This window comes from Panicum virgatum, chromosome 2K, assembly GCF_016808335.1.
Source record: "Panicum virgatum strain AP13 chromosome 2K, P.virgatum_v5, whole genome shotgun sequence".
In the NCBI taxonomy this organism is placed as follows: domain Eukaryota; kingdom Viridiplantae; phylum Streptophyta; class Magnoliopsida; order Poales; family Poaceae; genus Panicum; species Panicum virgatum.
In genome coordinates, this window is record NC_053137.1 from 40,067,750 (window position 1) to 40,090,699 (window position 22,950).

At 47.2% G+C, this 22,950-nt stretch overlaps 1 protein-coding gene across 1 annotated transcript; it reads right to left on the reverse strand.

The window, feature by feature from the left end:
- Positions 1–5,605: 5,605 nt before the first annotated feature.
- On the reverse strand, positions 5,606–21,340 carry LOC120695293. Its single transcript, XM_039978578.1, has 7 exons — positions 21,175–21,340; positions 12,112–12,195; positions 10,640–10,707; positions 9,629–9,690; positions 9,442–9,526; positions 9,118–9,351; positions 5,606–5,890 (listed from the first exon to the last, which is right to left on the reverse strand). The coding sequence occupies exons 1-7, from the start codon at positions 21,338–21,340 to the stop codon at positions 5,606–5,608; spliced, it is 984 nt and encodes a 327-aa protein (XP_039834512.1).
- Positions 21,341–22,950: the final 1,610 nt, after the last annotated feature.

A 22,950-nucleotide genomic window follows, 5' to 3' on the forward strand; every position in this document is an offset into this window, starting at 1 on the left:
ATCGCCTTTTTGAATAATGAAATTTGAGGGGCTTCTTTTGACATATGACCAAATGAGCGATAATGGTCTTTTAAGCTGCACAAACTCATTAGTCACAATAATGGTTGTCATTAATCACCGAAACATACCTTGAGGGCCTAGATGCTTACAGTGTACCATTCGTATATTTCCAAAACACTTATTTGGAAGAAAATAATGTAGGCAATCATCAAGTTTAAATAAACATGATGTAGACCTATTAATAATGGGCGAATAATCACTGTCATAGGCACAGTCTCTAGGCTGAATAATTCAATATGAATTAAACGCAACCAATGCCTTGGACTCCATTAGTTGTGTTATCCCAAATATATCCAAGATATGGATATAACAATTTTTCATAATCCAGCATTAATTAAGAAATTCTTAATTAAGAAGAACAACTTTTGTTAAAATGTAATTTATGGAAAATTTACCAAATTAACAAAGTACTCTACCATATTGATATTGTTTAAGTTAGATACTGAAACAGAAAATTTTACTAAGCACATGGTGCTATAGTCGGATAGTGGCATAATTTGCGCAAATCCTTTAGGGATCAAAGCAAAAAAATCACTTTTTATATTAGTCTTACTAGCAAAAAATGGTTTGGCTGCCATTTTGCCTTTCAAGACTAGGCCAATATGTGCCTATATACAACCGTCATTAATTAAGTATCACTTAATTAAGAGGATCCAATTTTATTGCAATTAAAATAATTGCCAACCAACAAAATTGATAAACTATTTATGTTTGCATATACAATTTTTTGGTCTCGAAAGCAAACAATGTATAGGTATAAAAACTCTACCATACAAATACTGTTAGAGTCCATGACTAAAACAGAAAATCATAGACACAAAAAATTTATGTAAACACTAAACAGTGAAAAGTCTGCAATATAATATATTATGATGCAATTTCTAAAACAAGCATTTAAACACAAGGTTTAAAACAAGCATTTATATCATCAGTTATAAATGCAACAATATATTGCAGTATTGTATCTAGTCTAGGGGCTAATACAGAGCAATCTGGAGCCTCAAAAATAAACATGCAGCGATGAATATAATAAAGCATGTAAATAGATAGAAATTTGGGGCAAAAAGCCTCCAGTGGGTGGATAAATACATGCAACCAAACTAGTTATTATTATATCTATGAAATAAACATTTCAATGATACTTGTTTATAATAGTTCCGGTCATACGACATGTCATCTATTCATAACCTGGGTGGATAAATACATGCAACCAAACTAGTTATTATTATATCTACAGAGCCTGGCCAGCGGGAGCCTGGCTCCAGATACGAGCCAAGCTAGATGAAAAGAAATCGAATCACCCCTAATAGTTGCAGCACTACTAAAAAATACGCCAAAAGTCAAAGTACCGGTATCTATGCTAGCAACAAGGTTTTAAAAAACGCTAGACGCTAGGTGAACGCTAGCCTATGGTTTAGAGTTTTTTGTGATTAAACGTAGATTAAACATCTTTTGTGATTAAACGACACTGTGATTGAACGCAACGCTAGGCCAAAGTTTAGAGTTTAATCAAGATTAAACGTAGTTTTAAAATGTTTTTTAAAACAGGGGCTAGCATAGGTAACGGTTCATCTTCGTACCGGTACTTTTGAGGCGGATGGAACCTATGGATGAGCCTAAAGCTCTCCATAGGTACCATGAAGCATCCCCTCATAAGAGAAGACTTAAATATGTTACAAACATCAGTCCCAGGAGATTGATGACACATTTATTACATCAGATGGTTCATTACCGTACAACTCTACGCGGTAGTGAGCAGAGAAGCGCCACTATCGCGAGGATTACAATCCACACACACGCGACGATATTAAATATAAAAAGAAAATCATCAGAGTCTTGCACCATGTGGTATCTCCTGCGGCTGACCCTAATCCACAGGCAAGGCTGGGTGCAGGACGGTACCCTACTCAACGTCCTCTGGAACGAAGTCTGGGTCTTCCTCTGTAAAAATTAAGAATGGGGTGAGTACAAACGTACTCAGCAAGTCCAACCACACCCACGGAGGGGGTATAAGCAGAGTAATATGCACAGGGTAATTCAAGGATAAGGTTAAGGTTTACTTTTGCGGAAACAATATTTTATGCAAGGGTTCATTTGAAAGAAAGCATTTTCCAAAACCAGTTCTCTTGTACCAAGTAACACGAGGGGTTGATCCACACAGGATCCAAGTTTTAAGCTGCTACTGGACTCCTCATCCGCCGTAGCACACGGCACAACTGCCGGACACATTCCCAAAACAACTCACACCATCATCCCAGAATAAGCACTAGTTATGTGACCACACCGTAACTCGCCCAGTACCGTGGGCACGGCTATTCGAATAGATTCTTAACTCCGCAGAGGTGTGCAACTTTACCCACAAGCAGGGTACCGCAACTCGATCACCTTAGTGTCGGTGCAGATCCCAACAAAGCCATTACCCACCTTAGCTAGACCAGACTAGCCATCACGGGATGCACCAAGGGGTTATTGACCTATCACACAGAGGTTTTAATCGGGGCATAAGTCACACAGAGCTAATCCCTTCTCCTTGATCACCCGTTGCTCTTAGCTCTCCTGATGGCTATCAGACTAACTAGTGGGGTTTATGCTAAGCCGTTGCCCATACAACGGTTGAGTGGTTTGCACGATAGTGCAGTTAGGTGAGATGACACACCAACTCGGTCCTTAGGGGTGACAAGATGGATATCTCCCTTCCTTGCCCTGCCACACAGGCACGAGCACACCAATCGGCAAATCACACAGAAATGTCATCCATCCCGTCTAAACTCATCTATCAAAATCTCACACTTTTATCCCTTCCCACACACACATTTTATTTATAAAACAAGTTATATTGAGTATAAGGTCCTAAGCGTTCTAGCAGTGATTAACGTCCAAACAGAACACATTCAGACATTAATCTAGGTGGTCAAGGAAAGGTTATAACAAATCAAGGGGTGGCTATCCAACCGTGTTTTCAGCAGGCAAAAACATATGCAATTTTGTAAAACAGGCCAATAGGTTGTGTTTATAAAAACTAGGACAAAAGCATGCATCAAAGGATGGGATTGAACTTGCCGTCTTCGAATCCTTCCGGGAGTTCCTGAACGAAGTGCTGTCCTTCGGGCTCGGGGTCGCAGAACTGGTCCTCGTTCGCCTGCTCACAGTACTGCTCGTCGACGGGTTCTCCCTCGTTCACACTGTGATCTACGTCGCATACAAACATGCATACAATCAAGAAACAGAAATAAAAGTTTTATCGTTGAGCTCGAATCGGAAATAACTAAGATATGCATATAGGAGTAAGATTTTTGGGCGGTTTCCTAATGGCATGGTCAAAACTATGTTATGAGAGGCGTGGTAAAGTTTTAGGTCGTTCCGAGGTCGTTTGGCGCATGAAATGATAGGTTACAGGAAGGTTTAGGGGTTAAATAAGGGTCCAGGGGCCTATTTGCAATTATTTCTGGGCGTGGAAGGGCCTGATTGTAATTTCTAGAGATATTCGGGATATACTGAAAAGATGTAGGGGTTTATTTATAATTCAGTTTATACGGTGGGGGTTTTCTTTGTAAATATTGTAAAGGGTAGGGCTTAATTAGCAAAAGAGTTAAAGGGTGGAGGGGTTTTTTAATAAAAACGACAAAGGGCAGGAGGGTATGGGCATATTTGCCCTGTCTTCTCCCTTCCCTCGCGCTGGGAAACAGGGGAGGGGCGGCGCCCATCAGCGGCGGCCGATTCCCGGCCTCACCTAGGGCCGGGGTGGCGTGAGGAGGCGGGATGACGGGAGCGGGCGGTGGCGGCCTCTGGGGCACAGTGCGGCGGCACTGCAGAGCTAGGAAGGGAGGTTGGGGAGGCAAGCGCGGATGTGGAGGCAGCGTGGTGCTCCTCGTCCCCTTTTATAGGCGGCCGAGGCGGTGGAGATGGGGGTGCGGCGGTGGCGACCCGGCGAGCGGTGCGGAGCACCTTTAATGGTGATGGGGCCGGTCACGGTGCTGTGGAGGCGGTGGCGCGTAGCGGGAGTGCAGAGGGCGGTGGCGTGGGCATCGAGAACGTCGTTGAGCACGTGGAGCGGGCCGGCGTCGAGCGGAGCGACGTGAGCAGCGAGGCAGGGTGAGCAGCGTACGCGCGAGCGTGGCCGGCGGCGAGGGCGGCACAGGGCGGTGCTGTTACTGGCGGCGCGCGGCGTGCGCACGTCGGTGGGGCCGGGAGCGGTAGCGAGCAGGACCGGGGTGGCCGGCGAGCGGCGCGCGTCGAGGCGGCGAGGAGGCTCGTCGTGCGCGGCGGAGCAGGCGACAAGACGCGTCGAGTAGCGGCAAGCGACGCGGCGGGGGTCCTGGGCACGCGGAGCGCGTGCGCGGGGCCGAGCAGGGGAGGCAGTGGCGTGCGGGGCACAGCGGGGCGCGCGGCGTGTCGGTGCCGCGGCGTGGCGAGCTCGGCGTGGCGAGCGCGTGTGCGTGTGCGCACGGCTTGGGGTGGCTCGGCGCGGCGCGGTGCGCGGCCAGGGTGGACGTGCAAGGGTGAACGGGAGGCGGGGTGCGGCTCGGGGGCGAGCGGGAGGAGAGCAGCAGAGGGAGCCGGGCCGGGCGGTGCTCGGGAGCAGAGGAAGGAGGGAGGAGAAGGAAGGAAGGAGGGAAAAAGAAAAGAAAAGGGGAGGAAAAAAAAGAAAAATGGAGAAAGGAAAAGAAAATGAAAAAGGAAAAATGAGATAGAGAGAAAAAGAGAGAGGGAGATATTCGCGCCACGATCGCGGCGCCCGGTCGGCCACGCGCGGCGTCGGGCACGCGTGCGCGGTCGGGCGCGACGCGCAGGTCGAGGGCGAATAGGGTGGTGGATTCAGATGTCGGGGTCGGGTCTTTTCGAAGATCGGGAGATCAGGCGGGAAAAGTTCTCGGAATTTTAGGATTTAGGGCTTTAGGAGGATCTCGAGCTCAACGACGAAATTTTTTGAAAATAAGTTAGCGAGTGATTTGATTAGTGAATTTCCCGGGATGTCACATACCAGGTGGTAACTTTTACAATAGGACTGGGTGGTACCACCAACCGGTGCTTATGGATAAGCCTTAGGTACCGGTTGGTGTTACTAACCGGTATCTTAAGAGTCTTAGGTACATGTTGGTGTTACCAATTGGTATTTTAGGTTCATCCATGGGTTACTTCAAAAGAAAATTATTTTCTTCTCAATCACAACTGCTGCGTAGGTGAGATGATTATCTTAGGGTGATTCTTTTGTCAAATGGATGCTCCTATTACACATAGTCTCTGAAGGATGAGAACCCACTATGTAGCATCACGAGGAATTAACATGCACATGATTCTTAATTAATTAATATTTCCTAAGTTCAGTCCGAAATTATAATCGAAAAAACATTAAATGGTAAAATAATGATACAATTTTGCATTTAGCCCGTTTCAAGTATTTAGCCCATCTCATATAGCCCGAAATAATGACAGACAATTGTAATTTCTCAGTCAATTTATCCCTGTCGGGATTACCGTTAGAAATAATTAGTTAATCTGTGCTGCTGAAAACCAGTGGTTGGACTCTGGAGAAAGATTTGTATGTCTACCTAGTATTGTTCTTGTATACACGGTATTGCTCCGATCGTCCATAGCGCTTATCAGCAGATGACTTTACAATAGCAATATGGAGGATGTTATGCTTTAGCATTTTGCAATCACCAGCTGTGTCATTTGAAGTCAGAAAAAAATACATGCTTAACTCAAGGAGTGGGATTCCAGTGACAAAAAGAAGTAGAAGTGTCAGGAATATAGGTCCCAAAATCACAAGCCATTCAGCCCCTGAGAGAATTGGGGTTGATGCTACAAATACTCCCCACCAAAGGAATAACTGCACCAAATTCAATTGCTATATGTTAGATAAGTCTTGTGTCCTTGTATCTATCTATATTACTAGATAGAGCTAGATACAGCCTCCCCGAGATGATCTCAACTGTCGATGGGATCACACGGTGATTTTACTAACCTCCTGTGGCCCTCTAGTAGCATATTCACTAGAATATAGATCTTATTTGGGCTAACAATTGGTATCAAGAGTGGCGGCGCCCCTGCCCTCTCTCCTTTCCCGTGACTCTGCCCGGTGGCGGCGCCCCTGCTCCCCGATCCAGACCGGCGGAGCCTCCTGACTCGGCGGTGCCCCACTTCTCCCGCGACCCCCAAGTGCCTCCGTCCATCCCGACTCCTCTCCACAATGCGCGGCGCGAGGCGCGCGCGCACAGGAGGAGGAGCAACGCATGGCGCGGATCTGGGCATGCAGGTGCACGAGCGCAGGAGGAGGGGCGTGGCCCGCGGTAGGAGGACCGTGCTTGGGAGGGAGCAAGCGGTGCGTCCGGGCGGCACAACAGCGCATGTCCATGCGACGGTAAGGAATGCGAGTGCGGCACCAGGCAGGCAGGGCCTACAACGCGGGCAGTGGTTGCCGACGTCTTCCTTCCTCGGGCTTCTTCTTCCTCTTCAGCATGGCGTCAAGGTCGTCGATCTCCGGCACCCGTCATACCTCTTCCCACAAATTGATGACGTCGAGCGAGCGACGCCACAAGGTGTCGGACGAGGAGGTGGCAGCAGCGCAGCGGCGAATGGCGCTGCGTGCGGCTAATGCACACGAGGAGGGAGCGGGCCGCCGTGGCGGTGGTGGAGCAGCGACGCGCGACGCGCATGCAGCGCGAGTGCGGCGCCCGAGGTGATGCTGCAGCGAGGCTGCATCGAGCCGTGCGGCAACCAGCGGAGGAGCGGGCGGCAGCCGCTAAAGCGACGTGGAGGCGCGCTCGATGTTGCGGCACTCCGTGCGTTGGAGGAGGATCCGGATGTGGAGCCGGAGCGGGCGGCAGACCAGCCCCCGGCCTTCTTCTCGGCACCCTCACCTCCGTTCGTGGCTGGCTCTAGGAGCGGCGCGACCGGCACAGGGCGTGCGGTTGGCGCGGCTCTTGCACCCGGCATGGAGTGCAAGGCCGGTGCAGCCAGTGCGAGGTGCTCGCATGCTTCCTCCCACCCGTCAAGCTTGCGGCACCGCAGGGCAGCTAACGAGGAGGAGGTTGTGGTGGAGCAACGAGAGGAGGCGGAGGTAGTAGCACGCCGGCACTGGGCGCGGTGTGCGGCTGATGCATGCAAGGCGCGCGAGGCTGAAGGGGCTACGACGGCTGTTGCGGAAGCAGCGCGCGCACGGGCTAAGCGGCTGCGGCGCGCGGCGTAGGCAGAGCGAGAGGCTCTATAGGCGGAGGAGGCGTCAGCGGTGGCTGCTGCTGCAGTGGCCGAGCGGTGGCGCGCTGCTCTCCTCGTTGCTCTAGAGGTGGAGGAGGCCAAGTGGGTCGCTACGGAGGCTGCGGCAGCATGCGCAGACAAGGTCGAGAGGGACGGAGCGGCAGGATGCAGCTGTGGTGGAGGCCACAACAGCTGCCGCTGTCACTCTGCGGCAGGACGCGCCGGAGGCAACCGACTCGAAGGCCGACATGTAGATGGCGCTGCAAACCCCCAACCCGCGAGTGGTGTTGCAGGCATGCGACATGCGGGCGGCGCTTGCGAGGCTCGACCTGCTCCCCGAGGACGATCAGAGCCTAGAGGTGGAGCGCAACCGGCCACAGCGGTTGGATGGCGCTCGCCGGCACCGGCGGTTGGACCGCGACAGTGACTCCGACCTCGACTCCGCACGGGTATGTGAAGGCGAGCAGGCACGACGCAAGGCAGTTGTTTCTTGGGATAGCGAAGCTGAGCACAGAGGAAACCGTACTCGGGACCGTGGATGCTTCGATCGTGGTTTCGGCTGTGTTGGACTCGACGACCGCGGCGGGCTCCGCAGAAGCAAGGAGTTGGTACCCCTCACCAAGCTTGGATGACTGGTGAAGACCGGCAAGCCCGCAAAGTCGAGGAGGTGCACCTTCACTTGTTCCCCATCAAGGTGCACCAGGTCTTAGTGACTTTGGTTTCGGGGCTCACGGCGGCACTCCGTGAGTCGCTGGAAGAAGAGCATCATGAGCCGGATGTCGATCAGCATTGTCTGGTGTTGGAGCGCGACCGGCGGCAGCGGTTGGACCATGGTCGCTGGCACCGGCGGTTGAACTGCGATTGCAACTCCGACCTCAGTCCCAACTTCGACTCCGAGCCAGAGGTGCAGACAAGATGCACATGGAGCGGAGGCATGATGAGCTCGGGCTCGCGTGGCCTGGACTTCGTCAAGGGTGAGTTCTCACTCGACGCCAGGGTCGAGGCACTCGGCGTCCCCTCTGGAGCCGACCTAGGGCCTCACCACTTGGAGCGGCACCCTGGCACTAGACGTCGTACCAGGAGGTCGAGCTGGTTTTGTTCCTGTTGGACGAGAACATATCAAGCTTCGCCCGGTGGCAGCAAAAGGGGGAGAGAAAGGATCGGACTTCTCTCCTCCCACGCCAACCACCACCACTTCCTTCCACTTTGACGACTGATGCTTCGTGGTCGACTACATCCACCTTGAAGCATCCGGGGGAGTCGGCAGCTCTTCTATACGGAGTCTGCCTACTCCAGCATCCGAGTCGACATCGACCCCGCCGAGTTCTTCATCAGCTCTGGCGGGTTCTCCACCTACTCCAGCCTACAACGACTTCCGCGTGTCTCGGACCACTATGTGAGACTTCCGGGGAGATTATTAGATAAGTCTCACATTTGTGCATCCCTGTATCGATCTATATTACTAGATAGGGCTAGATATAGCGTCCCCGGGGTGATCTCAACTGTCGATTAGATCACACGGTAGTTTTACTAGTCTCCTATGGCCGTCTAGTAGCATATTCACTAGAATATGCAGTTGGAGTTTGTAAATAGAACCCATTTAGGCAAACATTATACAGACGTATATTAATAAATCGGCAACATAAAGGTTATATGTAGAAATTCTGTACATCTAATCAAAATTCATAAGCATGTAAACAACAATATAAATTGAGGTTACTACACGATAGTACTAACAAATAGCTATTCAAGGACAGCTAGTTTTCACTGTAGTCAATATCAGTTCGGAGTACTGACTTACTGAATCAACTGGAGCATTATATTCAAGGACAGGGAGGATATATACATGAATTAACTAACCTCCCCAAAGTAATTCGGGTGGCGAGAATACTTCCAAAGTCCCACGTCACACCACTTTCCCCTATTACTTGAAGAATTCTTGAACAAAAGCTTCTGCTGATCAGCTGTTGCTTCTATGCATATCCCAACCAACCACATTATCCAACCAATTATATCCCTGGCTTCAATCGAGGGGTTTCTGCCACTTGCATTCACAACAGTGAGGGGCAAGCTGACAGACCAAACCCACACAGCCTGCCCGAACGGTAAAAAAACCAGTCTGGTGAGTTACGTTCTTGAGAAAACGCACGATCAGATCTAATAGCAGAACACAGCTAAAGGTACCTGCAAAATCCAGAAAACTGCTAATTTTCCCAAATTATAGCGCATTTCATCAAACCGATAGTCGTCCCACCCCCATTGTATAATCCTGGATGTTACAAGGAAAGAGAAGCATTAGCAAATTTACTGAACATCGGCACGTTTTTTTGTCATGCTGGTGATTATATATAGGGGTCATGCAACAGCATACCTCATCAATAAAAACAGTCCTAAGCGAAGGGCCCAGACTATGACAAGGACTGTCAGCACAATCTGGAACAAAAATCAACCTTTATAACCAGACAAATATTGAAATAATCATGATTTCTTCCTTCAAAAGGATACCACAAATAAACGAAACAACTGCAGTGCCAGAGTACTATCCTTTTGTTCCATTTCCTTCTAAAAGAAACAAAGCTAGTTTTGAGAATTTACACTCATCTCTTTCCCAGCATTTTCTTTTTTAGATTTTATAGGAACAGAAGCATACCTATATTGTTTCCCCTATGAATATGTCATGACCATATCTCAATTGATTCAGATTAACATGATTAGATTTGAGTTTTCTAATTTTAATGTAAGTTACGACCGACGAATCAATTCTCTGCTAGCTTTACAAACAATGTTAAATTTGCAGCATCCAAGTTTAATGTAAGTGATGAAGCAATTCTTCTAGTCTAACTTTAACGTAACTGACAATCCTGCTAGCTTTACAAACATTGTTAAATTTGATGCATCTAATTTTAATGTATGCGGGCGAATCAACTCAGCTAGCTTTACAAACATTATCGAATTTGCAGCGTCCAATTTTAATGTAAGTGATGAAAAAAAAGTCTGCTAGCTTTATAAACTTTGTTATTTTTATATTTGATACTGCAGTGATGACCTAGAGAAACACAGAATGCACACTCAACATTCCTAAGAAACAGCTTTGCCATGCGGGTCATGCTGCAGCTACTGTAACTCACATTTTCACACAGAGATAGAAATTCAATAAAGAGAAAGTAAATCCAATTTATGTAATCAATAAAGGCAACTGCTGGTAGCAAAGTTGTTGCCAGCAGTTGGCACAGATATTTTTCGAGTGTTCACTAAGAAAGAAAAGACATGCGGCATAAAAGAAAAGGAACCAGTTGTTTTGATGAACTCAAGGCCCTTTCTTCCCAGAGAACCAACCTGACTATGTTTACATTGAAGTGAACAGATACCATGAACTATTTACCTGACGGAAATGCGATGCTCCCTTCAAAGCTACTGTTAGGATAGCGATTATGATAAAATTTGTACTGCCTGAAAAGAGAAACAGAAATCATTGCAGGGAGGAAAAACAACAAAGCTAGTATGCTACATAGAACTTGTGTCAACTCAGAAGCTGGTACACAGACAACCAATGCAAGTTTATCAGATGGATTGCCCAGAACGCAAGGTTGCCTTGAAACAAAGGACATGTTGCATGTGAACTCACGAAACAAGTAGGAAAACTGTAGTACAGGAGAGATTATTATATGACGGTGATCCGCGACAGGAGGCAGCAGTTGGATTACTGGGGTAACAGAGGCCACACAAACTGTCAATAACTAATCCTCTAACGGTCAGCAAATCGCGACATAAAAAAATATATATCCTCCAGGGTTAGCAGCAATGAACTAAATTCGCATTCCCCACCCAAATCAATGAATCATGCTAGCAATTGTACCTTACTAGTCAAGGGCAGGCCCCATTGAATTTAAGGGTATTCACCCATTATTTTAAACAAAAATTTTGTATACATATAGTGTATTCTGTGTTATGATTAAAAAAATAAAAATAACACAACAAATCAGACTACTAAAGACTCTATTTCTTTTTGGGCCCAAAAAACCTTAGCAACCCAACTCCCCTCCCCGCCGCCAGGCCACATACCCACACAGCCCAAAATCTCTCACCAGACCAGTTTCTCCCAGGCCCAATCCCCTTCCCAGCCTCCCGACGCCCCCCCACGCCTATTCCCCCCGCTCGGGTGCTCTAAGTCTCCGCCTGCCCTAGCCCGCTCGTCCTGCCCCGCCGCTACCCATCCTGCCCTTGCCCGCTCGTCCTGCCCCGCCGCTACCCATCCTGCCCTTGCCGCCGTACGCGCTCGTCGCCCTCTGGTGAGTACGCTCCGCTCAACTGCTGGTAGCACGCGAGCGGGCTGACACTACGCTCGCTGGCACGCGGCTCGTGCAGGACCACAGGCAGGCCCACAGGGACCAGACCGGTAGGCTCCGGCCGCCTGCCGCGCAGCGCCGGGTCAGGGCGCAGACACAGTGGCGCACTGAGGCCAGTCTACGGAGCAAGAAGCCACCCACAGCTAGCCAGTCTGCCAATGAACCAAGGTGAGTAGAGGATTGACAAATGACAAATTTATTCATATTTCGTGAAAATATGTCATTGCAATATGTGATTACTTATGTATTTGTGAAAAAAATAGCAGCAATGTAGTCATGTAGGTAGGATTTTTTTTCTTCTGAAACTTCAATTCTTGTAATTTGTAGGTTTGAACTATAAAACGAAAGAAGGGTGGCAGTGCCGCTACTGATTTGAAATCATTCTTGCAAAGAGATACTGCAAAGAAGAAACCTCTCGAGCCAGAGGTTGTTACTCCATCTACTAAAGAAAGTCAGATGCAGATAGTGGTATTATAAGGACAGAGTACCATTGGGACAAGCACAATACCTCCTGAAGCAATGAGAGATGAGCAGCAACAGCCACTTAATCCCTCAAAAAGCCCAGCTCCTGACCCCATGTTTGAATCTGAATCTGGTGATGAAGATAATGGTAATTATAATATAGAGAATGATATTATAAATGCAATAGATCTTCTTGAGTTCACAAAGTTAGAGTTGGATGTTTTGAGAGAAGATGATGGATGGGGAGAATTTCTTAAGGTCACTTCTTTTTGTGAGAAGCACAAAGTTAAAGTTGTGTGACATGGATGGAAAATATATTTCTATACAAGATCAACTAAATTCTATAGAGGTGCCGCTAATTATCACCGGTTTCATGCTGATATGTTTTGGGTGTCATTGATAGGCAACTACAAGAAAGGTGGGCCTAGTGTAGTGGTAGAGCCTACCGTATGTAGTGGTCTATAATGCTAGTTAAAAGAGATAGTTTCTCGGTATGGCATTGCGCACAAACTACTTGAAATTTTGAATACTCACCATCCGAATCGTCACACAGCACTGATGTCTGGCAGAAGTACGTGCAAGCAGCTCAAGAGCGTGGGTGGCCTCTAGCCTTTCTTGTTCAAATCCGGGAGAAGACACAAAATGAAATCCAACATGGTGCAGATCAAGCAACTCCGAGTATTCGAAGAGAGACCAACTATGTTCAGCAAGATGAGTCAGAAGAGATAGAGAACCAAAACATCGGACCACAGGGCCTTGCTGATGAGGGAGAGAGGATACATAGCAATGTGGACGAGATGGAGGCAGAAGACCAAACCGCAATGGAGATGGAAGAATATGAGGTCTCATCTGATGACGAGCAGTACTCATTGCCAAAAGAGTGGAAGGAGCATGGTTTTGGCAATCATGTCGCATAAGACGTACGAAATCAGGAGTGGGAGTACAGAGGGAATGAGGTAGTGCAAGGTGCAACATATCCAAACATTGAAGCCGTAAAAGATGCTGTGAGACTATGAGCAATATCATTGAAACGAGAATTTAGAGTCGTAAAGTCTGGCAGTAAAGAATATGAGGTGAAGTGTGTGAATGATGGATGTCCATGGTGAGTACATGCATTCAAGAGAAAATGAAAGTCGAACTGGAAATATTCCAGTGTGACAGAGCACACTTGTTTGCTGTCAGAAGTTCTTCCCTCGCATCGCAATATATCATGCGACTTTGTTGCAAAGCAAATATATGGGTTGATTATGGACAAACTAAATTATGAGCCAAAAATGATTGTTCGACACATTGAGCAAACGTACCAGTACACCATTAGTTATTTGAAGGCATGGCGGGCTAAACAAAGGGTGTTCAAGATGTGGTTCGGCACATACGAGGCATCATATGATAACCTACCTCGTATGTTATCCCAGGTTGCTGCTAGAAATCCTGGAAGCTTTTATGACACATTCCTCGTACCAGCCGTGACTAGGGGCAAATCATTCTGCAACGAGCCTTCTTTTGCCTAGGTGCCTGTGTTAGGGCATTTCAATGTTGTCTTCCGGTGATCTGCATTGATGGCACATTTCTGACTGGAAGGTATAAAGGTCAGATACTCACCGCAATCGGGGTAGATTGCAACAACCAAATAGTTCCGCTCGCATTTGCATTTGTTGAGAATGAGAACTTAGACAGTTGGTACTAGTTCCTTGAATGAGTGAAGGTTCACGTTGTTGCAGCACGTCCAGATGTGTGCCTTATTAGTGATAGGCATGTAGGTCTGCTACAATCAATACTGAAATTGCAACGTGGAACTGCGACAACACCTCCATTGTGGCCCGATGTCCAAGACAGGTGGTGCATTAGGCATATGGGTGCAAACTTCTATGACCACTTCAAGAACAAGGATCTTAAGAACATGTTTAAGAGGTTGTGCACCCAAAATCAACAGAAAAAATTCAATGCATTATGGCAGATGCTTGATCAGTTGACTGCAGAGCTAGTGAATGTAAGGGCATCAGGAACAAGCACGAGTCAGGCTGCAGAGGCTAGGGATTCAATTGAGAAGTCATTTTCACACTAGATTCGAGGTGCACCTAAGGAGAAATAGTCATTCCTTTATGATACCAACGGAATACGGTATGATATTCATACAAAACCATGCAGAGTGTTTCAATATGGTTATGTGTTCTTGTCGTGCCTTTCCTCTTGTGGGAATTGTTGAGTTCATCATGTATGGGTGCATGAAGTATTTCAGAGAGCATTACATGGCTGCAAGCATAAACATCAGCAACCCCCAAATTCAGTTTTGCACAAGAGTGACACAATATATGTAAGAGAAGATTGAAAAGGACAAACTGCACCGCGTCATATCGACAGGAACAATGGAGCATAGATTTGAGGTTCTATGCAAGGATAGAACTGGTCGTGGTATCCGTAGAGATAGGGTGGTACAGGAGAGTTTGATTACAGTAGATGGCAAAGCCTTCTGCTCCTGCATGAAGCCTAAGTTATTTCATTTGCCATGCTCGCATCTCATTGCGGCATGTGCAGAGTCTGGGTTGCAGCCAGGAGTATTTGTTTCACCTTACTTCAGAAAGGAAGCAGCTGTATCCACCTGGGGACATGAGGTATACGGGATTGGAATAGTGGGACCTTTCATTCAGGATAATGAGGACAAGATGTTTATTCCTGATCCAGCCACTAAGAAAGGCAAATGCGCCGTCAGACACGTCGTATTCGGAATGGTATGGACGAGTCCGAAGCAAGTAAGGCACAAAAGCATTGCAGCCAATGTGGAGCATTGGGTCACAACTACAAGAAGTGTCCTCAGAATGCACTTCACGATGCTGCTGACGTCGGTCCTTCCAGAAATCCCAGAGATGGAGCACCTCCTACGTTCAAACGACCATCGGAGAGAATTAATCGTGGAAGGCACTCGGTGTCATGATCCACCAGTGTGAAGTTTGTACCTATATACTAATCGTGCGTGGAGTTTGTATCCAACATATCTGTAATATGTAGTAATCGTGCGTCCAATTTGTATGGAATGTATCTGTAATGTATAAATATCATGCATCCAGTTTGTATCGAACCTATCTATAATATGTAGTAATCGTGCGTGGAGTTTGTATCGAACCTATCTGTAATATGTAGTAATCGTGCGTGGAGTTTGTATCGAACCTATCTGTAATGTATAAATATCATGCGTCCAGTTTGTATGGAACATATATGTACCTATGTGTTCTCATATATTTTTGAATGCTGGTATGGAGATGGACTCCTTGCTAGACCCAGTTATTGACTCGAGCCACAGGTCTTTCTTTGCAGCAGTTGAGCACCGAGCCCTAGAGGTGCTACGTCTTCGTCCACCTAGGGAGGCGATCTCTATACACCACGATTGGGTTGACATGTATGTAATGAAATATTATTGTTTATCACTTATGTATTCGTCGATATTTCTTTGTTTCGACAATTTTGTTTATTGCAGGTTACGTGAGTCCGGTCTACTGACTCTGGGCCGTCTTGTCGAGGGTGGGCCTATTCAGCTCGACCGATCCCTCCTGACGGTGCTCGTTGACAGATGGAGGCCGGAGACACACATGTTCCACCTCCCGTTGGGGGAGATGACTCCTACGCTGCAGGACATGGCCTACCTCCTTGGCCTCTCGTCGGGGAGGTTGTAGGTCCGCGTGTGGTGGCGGCCTCGTGGAAGGATGACCTGGAGGCCCGTTTTGCCCTGGTTGACCGCGTGGAAGAAGTAGGTTCGATCAACCCGCACCCGCGAGTAGCAGGTCCTTCGAAGACCTGGTTCCTACAGTTTACAGTACATATTCATTGCATATTTAAGTTTAATTGTTACAATTCACATGTTGCATTGTCAATTCAAACCATTAATCTTAATTGTTTATGCAGCCTACCCTGTTGGCTGCGGATGCCGACGAGTACAGTGTGACCAGATCGCTGGAGGCGTACCTACTTTGGCTGTTTGGTTACATCATGTTCAACAATACTCATGGCAACTCGGTGGATATGATTCTCCTTCCGTATGCACGGGAGATTGCGGATGGGGACGAGGACGTACCGACCTACAGCTGGGGTGAGGCGATACTTGCAGCCACTTATCGTGGACTCTGCGACGGCTGCATGAAGACACATGGGAACGCTATCCTGGCGGGCTGCCCACTACTGCTACAACTTTGGTCGTACGAGAGGCCATGTACGGCGACGAGGAGGACGACAGGCCCATCGTCAGCCACGATCCTTACCATGAGGCCATGTACGGCGACGAGGAGGACGACAGGCCCACTATGGGAACTCTCTGGATCTGGCGTCAGGTACGTTCGCAACAAATCTAATTTTGTTATTCATTATTACATGATGCATTAGCGCACTTTTAATTTTACTTATTCGGACTGCAGAGGTCCTGGGCGCATGCGCAGGTTAGACACGCATATCCAGAGTTTGTTTCGGAGCTCGACATGCTGACGCCCCAGGACATTATCTGGGAGCCTTACAGCCCAGAGGCTGTGGCTACCCATACACCAGCAGGCCTGTCTTCGCACTGCTCCACGAATACGAGCCTGTGGCTTACTACAGCCATCCTAGTTTATGACATCGCGGTTGAGGCATATTGCTCGTGAAATAAGGAAAGTTCTTGCGAATTTTTTCCGTGATTTAATGAAGGACAAGTTAGGTGCGGTAGGAGTTAGCGGCCGAGATCCCGCCGACGATGATGACGACTACCACATTGTTGTCAGTCAAAACCCACCGGCGAGCAGCGACAGGCAACACGAAGAGCCGGGAGGTCGCCGGGGCGCTGGCAGGCACTGCTCCCTCGTCGACGGCCCGCAATTCCAGCAGCGCGCCGCGGCTTGTGAAGACGCAGGGCGTGCCACCTGACCTGTACCCGATCAGGAAGGTGCGGACGTGCTTGCGATGATTGACCTGCACACACAAACACGTGGAAACGTAAGTCCGAGCCGTGGTCGGCTCCCCGGGACGACTCTTGCATCGGCTTTAAAGAGCCGATCGAGTCCCGGTGTCAGATTGGATCTGTATCTATCCGGATATTGATGAATAAAGGAAATAACTGTAAAGCTGCTTCAATTAAATCTAATTGATCTAATCCACGATGATTAAAGCCTCACTGCTAGATCGGAACATTCTACACGTGACTAGGCCTAATGAACATAACAGACAACTAAACCATAACCCAAAACAGAGGCCTAAGAACTAGCAAGAGCCGATTCCCGGAACAATCCCTATCAAGGCTAAGATAAAGCATGGACTACACCACCGGATCGTCCAACCCGTTTGCAAGGCCTAACCTAGCAGATATTGCGCAAACTCTTAGGATAAGAGCAAATCATAACAGATTAGATCTATTAAACTTAAAAGAAGCAGTGTGTTGCCTCTGTGCAACTAATTCTATGCGACAAGAACTAGCATAAGATTGAAACGTGACTGCACAGAGACAACATGATATTCGTAGATGATAAACAACAAGGCACGATAGATCTACTAAAAGCCATGCTACGAACATCAAGATAACTAGCATTACTCGCCATAAAAAACGCTTCAGTACGAGTAATACCAAGGTAAAAGTAAGAACAACCCTGCCCTGATCGCAAGTAGCGATCAGGGCAGCATGGCGCTTACTTGGACGAAACCCTAGGATTAGGGGTGACGATGCGCCGAAATTGTTGTTTGCGAGACGTGATGACGTTCTCCCCCTTTACGAATAACAAAGGGTACATATTTATAGTCTGGAGACTTGGGAAACAATCTAAACTAACCTTGTCCCGATTGGACTCTATCTCTAATCTTAAACCAAATCTAAGATACATGGCCCATGTGGCCCAGATGCTCACACAGGAGCCGATTTACAAGTCTTCTTAAATCTTCTGCTTTAAGCCCATCTTGCTTTCGGCCCATAAATTAATCCTGTTAATTTATGGCGATAACACGCATACAGTGTAAACCTCGTGACACGCTCGTATTGCTCAAAATAGGGACCATAGTGTATCTAGCTGTGAGTACGAGATCACAGGTTGCCGCTGCTCAGCACGGCGATCACGGGTTTCCCACATGTCGCATTGTTTGCCCAGACATACGTGACAAAAGATGACAACCCAATAGCAGTGCCCTTTCACCATTTAAAAAAGATGTGACAACACGGCAACCACACCAGCTCACCTTCAAAGCAGTCACTTTGGCGAGGACGACGGACCTGTCATTCTACAGCGAAGGTCTGTGGCGTGTAGTGGGGAAGGCGGCATCTAGGCACGATCGACCAAGCGGCAGCAATGCAGTCCTGTGAGTCTGCATGCACTTAGATGCTCTACATGCACAGAGATGCATCGAGTAGTTAGTTCGAGAATCGAATCTAGCCTTTTCAGTGTTACGTCAGCTAGCCTCTTCACTGTGTTGTCATGTAGGCTTTTCAGGTGCATTTACACTCCACACTCCGGGTATCAGACCTTTGTGTGCCTATAAATACTCCGAAGTTTGTGAACTCCCAGAAGCACTCAAACACCAAAGCTCATTGTATACCCAATGTCTGGAGGTGGGTCTAGCGGGAAGAATTACTACGGTTTTGGGAAAGGAAAAGGGGGAAGAAAGGGAGACCCCATAATATGGGAGGGGCCTCTTGGACTTGATTCCTTTCCGGAACCAGTGTTTGAGTTTCCGCCACAGCACGAGTGAATTTACCAATGAAACTCCTCTTCGACAATACGATAACCGTAGAGAACCATGGCCAAAATGCAGACATGGTGAGGACTGTTTTGTGCAGATGTGCACCGACAGGATGGATGGCGGTCGGCGTTTCTTTAAATGTCCACACACATGGGTAATACTCAGTTGTTTCATTTCTTTATCTTCATTGAGACACCTTACATGAAATTTGTTTTGCAGTCTTCCGATGCTCCAGAAAACTGTGGTTTTACTAGGTGGGTCGATCCTGCACCAATTGATTCAGTTCAGGAGTTCATCGAGTACCTCCAGATAAAGATCTTTGATCTAGAATGCAAGGTGAATCATTTCGAGGAAGTGAGCGAGGCTAACAAAGACGACGAAGACGATGATAGCAGCAATGCGGCCGCTTCACAGGATGACTCATGGACTATTCCTTACTGCAACAGCCCTTATCACAGGAAAAGGGGCCCTACGCCTCCGCCGCCACCACCTGCACCACCTGCAATGGGTGGATACTGCGGAGAAGGCTCAACGCAGTTTGCTGTGTGGGGGTACGGCTACTAGTACTACCCTACTGCTAGTGACATGCTGCATCGTCATGTTTGTTGTGTTTTTTTTAATTACCTAAGGCATGTTAGGTTAGTCCAGAATCTGTTTACCATAGTTTGCAACGGGTTCTACCATGCCACTGCATGTGTGATGTGTGTTTCATTACCATTGTATTATGATGTAAACTTGATGGTTCACATTATGTAATGCATTTCTTAGTTCTTATTTCTTATCGTTATATTAATTAAATGTGTGCTTTTTAGTATTCTAGTGACATGAAAAGCTCCAAAAATATTAAGGACAAGTTCAAAGATTTCATAGATTCCCGGCTACAACTGCAAATTAATAGTAAAAGTTACAACACATAGAGTCAAGCTCTCAACTGAAAACATAAACAACTAATTGCAGTGGCATCTGCACGCGACAAGGTAATTTCTTGTTGCATCTAAACCTACCATGCCTTATGGAATGTAAAATGCCGGGATTACATGGTACTACTCTACTGAGTGCACCGAGGATATTTGCCCTTCCTAATTGCTTCGGGCCCGGCTTCCTTCGCACGGCATGCCCTCTCTCGCTTTCTCTCCCTGTCAGCTTCACGTTCCGCCGCCGCCATACGATCCACCTCCTCCATCCTCTTGCGGATCTCTTCTTGCTCTTTCTTGCGCTTCTCCTCTTGCTGTTCCTCGTGCTTCATTCGGCGCCAACATTCTGCAGCCCACCTTGCTTGTTGTTCCACAAAGTCCTTTGCCTGCTGCGACTGCACGGTGTCGAACCACTGCATAAAATCACAAAGAGGCGGAGGAGACTTTGTCCAACAAAAGTTAGAATCATAACTCAATGTTAGGTCACAAAGAAAAATAGCGTCTGTTGTCCTGCTACCTTGGCCCGGTCTTTGTCGTATCGCTTAGGTGGATCATATTCGTAGTTCTCACACATAAAGAACCTAATGCCGTAGTCATCTCCTAAAACCTCAGATTGCATGAACTTGCATAACGAATGGCAGAAGCACATTGGCACATCAATTCCTTCGGGTACGGTGGCTTCACACTTGCTCCACGGAATGTAGGTTGATCCTGACGAAGACATTGGCGCTATAGTGTGGTGCGCCAAATGACGAACAATGATTTCAATAATGCACATATCGTATACCAAATCGATTCGTGAAAATATAGGTACTGTCATAATTCTATTGCCTTATGCTGCAATATCAATAAGGTACTGTCATAATTCTATTCTAATTCATAATTAATTTAAAAACAAGTCTGTAATAGTACTAAAATTGTAATACTAAACGAGTGTTCTAAAGCACCAAATCTAATTCAGCTAATCCGCTAATTAAATTAAATTGTGATACAATATCAACGGATTCATACAGAAGTTACCGGTAGATCACAAGTGCGGAATTCGGCAGAGCTTTGCCGCTTTTCTTCTCCTCACCCCTCTCTTTTTTTTTGAATTTTTGGTGCAATTTTTGGGCTCAAATGAGAAGGGAATGGAGGCCAGGACTTATATAGGGTGGGAGACCCCCGTCGCCCGTTGGGGGGGGGGGCGACAGTCCCCCTCCCCCCGGCCAGGGACCTCTTTGCAAATTAAAAAAAATTACATTAGGGTCCTGTCGCCCGTTGCTTGGGCGACAGGACCCCTGTCGCCCCTGGGCCAGGCGACCAGGGGGTATTTTCGAAAATTTTCAAAACGGACATATATTTTTGAAATTTTTATTTTTTTAAATATAAAAAAGAAAAAGACGCTAGATTTGAAGCTGTATGCGGCTTCTTGGGGAGCTTCTTCGACCGCGAATACTTTCACCGCGGGCTACACAAATGCTTGGTCCAAAGCTAAAGGCGCGAGGAGCAAGAAAAGTAGAACATGCAAATGCTTGGCCCTTGTGGGAAGTAGCAGCCAGGGGCGGTCGGGCTGCAGCAGGCGATAAAGGTGGCGGCGGCGGTGCGCCTGGAGGCGCGGATGGCGCGCCAGCGGAGGAGGTCCAAGGACGGGAGGTGCACGATGACGAGGTCCTCGTGGAGCCCCGTCCAGTCTGCCATGGCTATCGACAACGAAAACAATGCATTTCCTATTTGTATGCATGCATGTGCACTATTTTAAAAAAAAGACCTTCGATACCGGGTGATAACAACCTCGATACTACGATACCTAGTTCTAATTTTAGTACTGGCTGATGCTTTCACCAAAAAACGCACATGTGCGGTGGCTGGGATTCCAACCCGCAGCCTCTTGCCTCGCGCAAACCTAATTGTGATTAAGAGGGAGATACTTTCTATTTGAAATAACTCGTGCAGAACGCTTAAGTACACCATTGGTACCTATGTCTAGTCTTAGATATATCTAAAAGTCCATGACCTTTTCCATCTACCTCAAAAGTACCGGGAGTCAGATGGCCCAGTACTAATGCTAGAATTAGTACCGGGTCGTCTTCCTCCTAGTACTTTTGGTATGGATCTTTGACATATTTTCTAGTAGTGAATTTTTGGCATGTTTTCTAGTAGTGGTGTATGTATGCGTGTATATAAGGCTCTTCTTAATACGCTACAATCTTGTACATGCTCAACTAGTCATGGTAAATATAGTATATCACAATATACACTCACATTTTCGTGCTTAACAAGTTTGCTTAAAGGTTCATTTTCAAATTCCAAGGTTAAAGAGTAAATTGCACCCAGATCTCTAAACTTGTCCCGAAGTTTCACATACATCTCTAAACTCTCAAATCGTCCATCTGGATCCTAAACCATATTAGGTGGTTCATCTGAGGTTCCAAACATGCCACACTAGCTTCCGACGCCGACGTAGCATGCCACATAGTGCCATACTGACAAATATTAGTAAAAGTTCTCCTGTTTTATCTTATCTTCTTATATTTGGTCCTTTCTCTCCCTCGCCAATCTCTCTCTCCCTTGATCCATCTCGTTCCTGTGCTAATCGCGCGAGGCGAGCTCATCAGAGAGGAGACACGACTGCGAGCCTCCTTCTGCCCCTGCTGCAGCCTGTGCACTGCCACGCCTTGCCCGCGTGTAGGGTCGAGATGGCGGACTAGAGGGGGGTGAATAGTCCTTTCTAAAACTAATTGCGCCGGCTAACCGAAACTTTATGCGGAATTGAAACTATTCACTTAGCCAAGACTTCACCCCTCTAACTATGACTCTAAGGCACCTCCAAAAAGATCCTACACAAAGCAAATGGAGTGCCAAGCTAGTAAGAGCTCTCCTAACAATTCTAATGCCAAGTCACACAAGCCTAAGTACTAGTACATCACAAACCGGGGGAGCTCCTACACAATTCTAATGAGCAAAAGCACAAAACCAAACCTAAGCTCACTAGATGCTCAAGGACAAGGATACACAATCTAAATCCAAGAGCTCAACTTGCTTAGCTACACAATCTAAGCACGAGCAACTAATTAAGCTACACAAGCTACCTAGTTACACTAGGATCTCTACTTCTAGCTACACAAGCAAGAAGATGATTAGCAAGCTACACAAGCTAACTAATCACTAGAGAGCAACTACACAAGCACAAGATATAGAAGAATGTAAATACAAGGCTTATGATTTGGAGAATGCAAACCACCGAGAAGAGTAGACAAAAATGACACGGTGATTTTTATCCCGAGGTTCACTTGGTTGCCACCAAGCTA

Coding starts and splice junctions, on each gene's coding strand:
- LOC120695293 (XM_039978578.1), bottom strand. CDS start 21,340: ATGGCAGACTGGACGGGGCTCCACGAGGACCTCGTCATCGTGCACCTC. Junction 12,196..21,174: donor CTACTTCCCACAAGGGCCAA/GCATTTGCATGT, acceptor CTTCATCACCAG/ATTCAGATTCAAACATGGGG. Junction 9,527..9,628: donor GGACTGTTTTTATTGATGAG/GTATGCTGTTGC, acceptor TGTAACATCCAG/GATTATACAATGGGGGTGGG.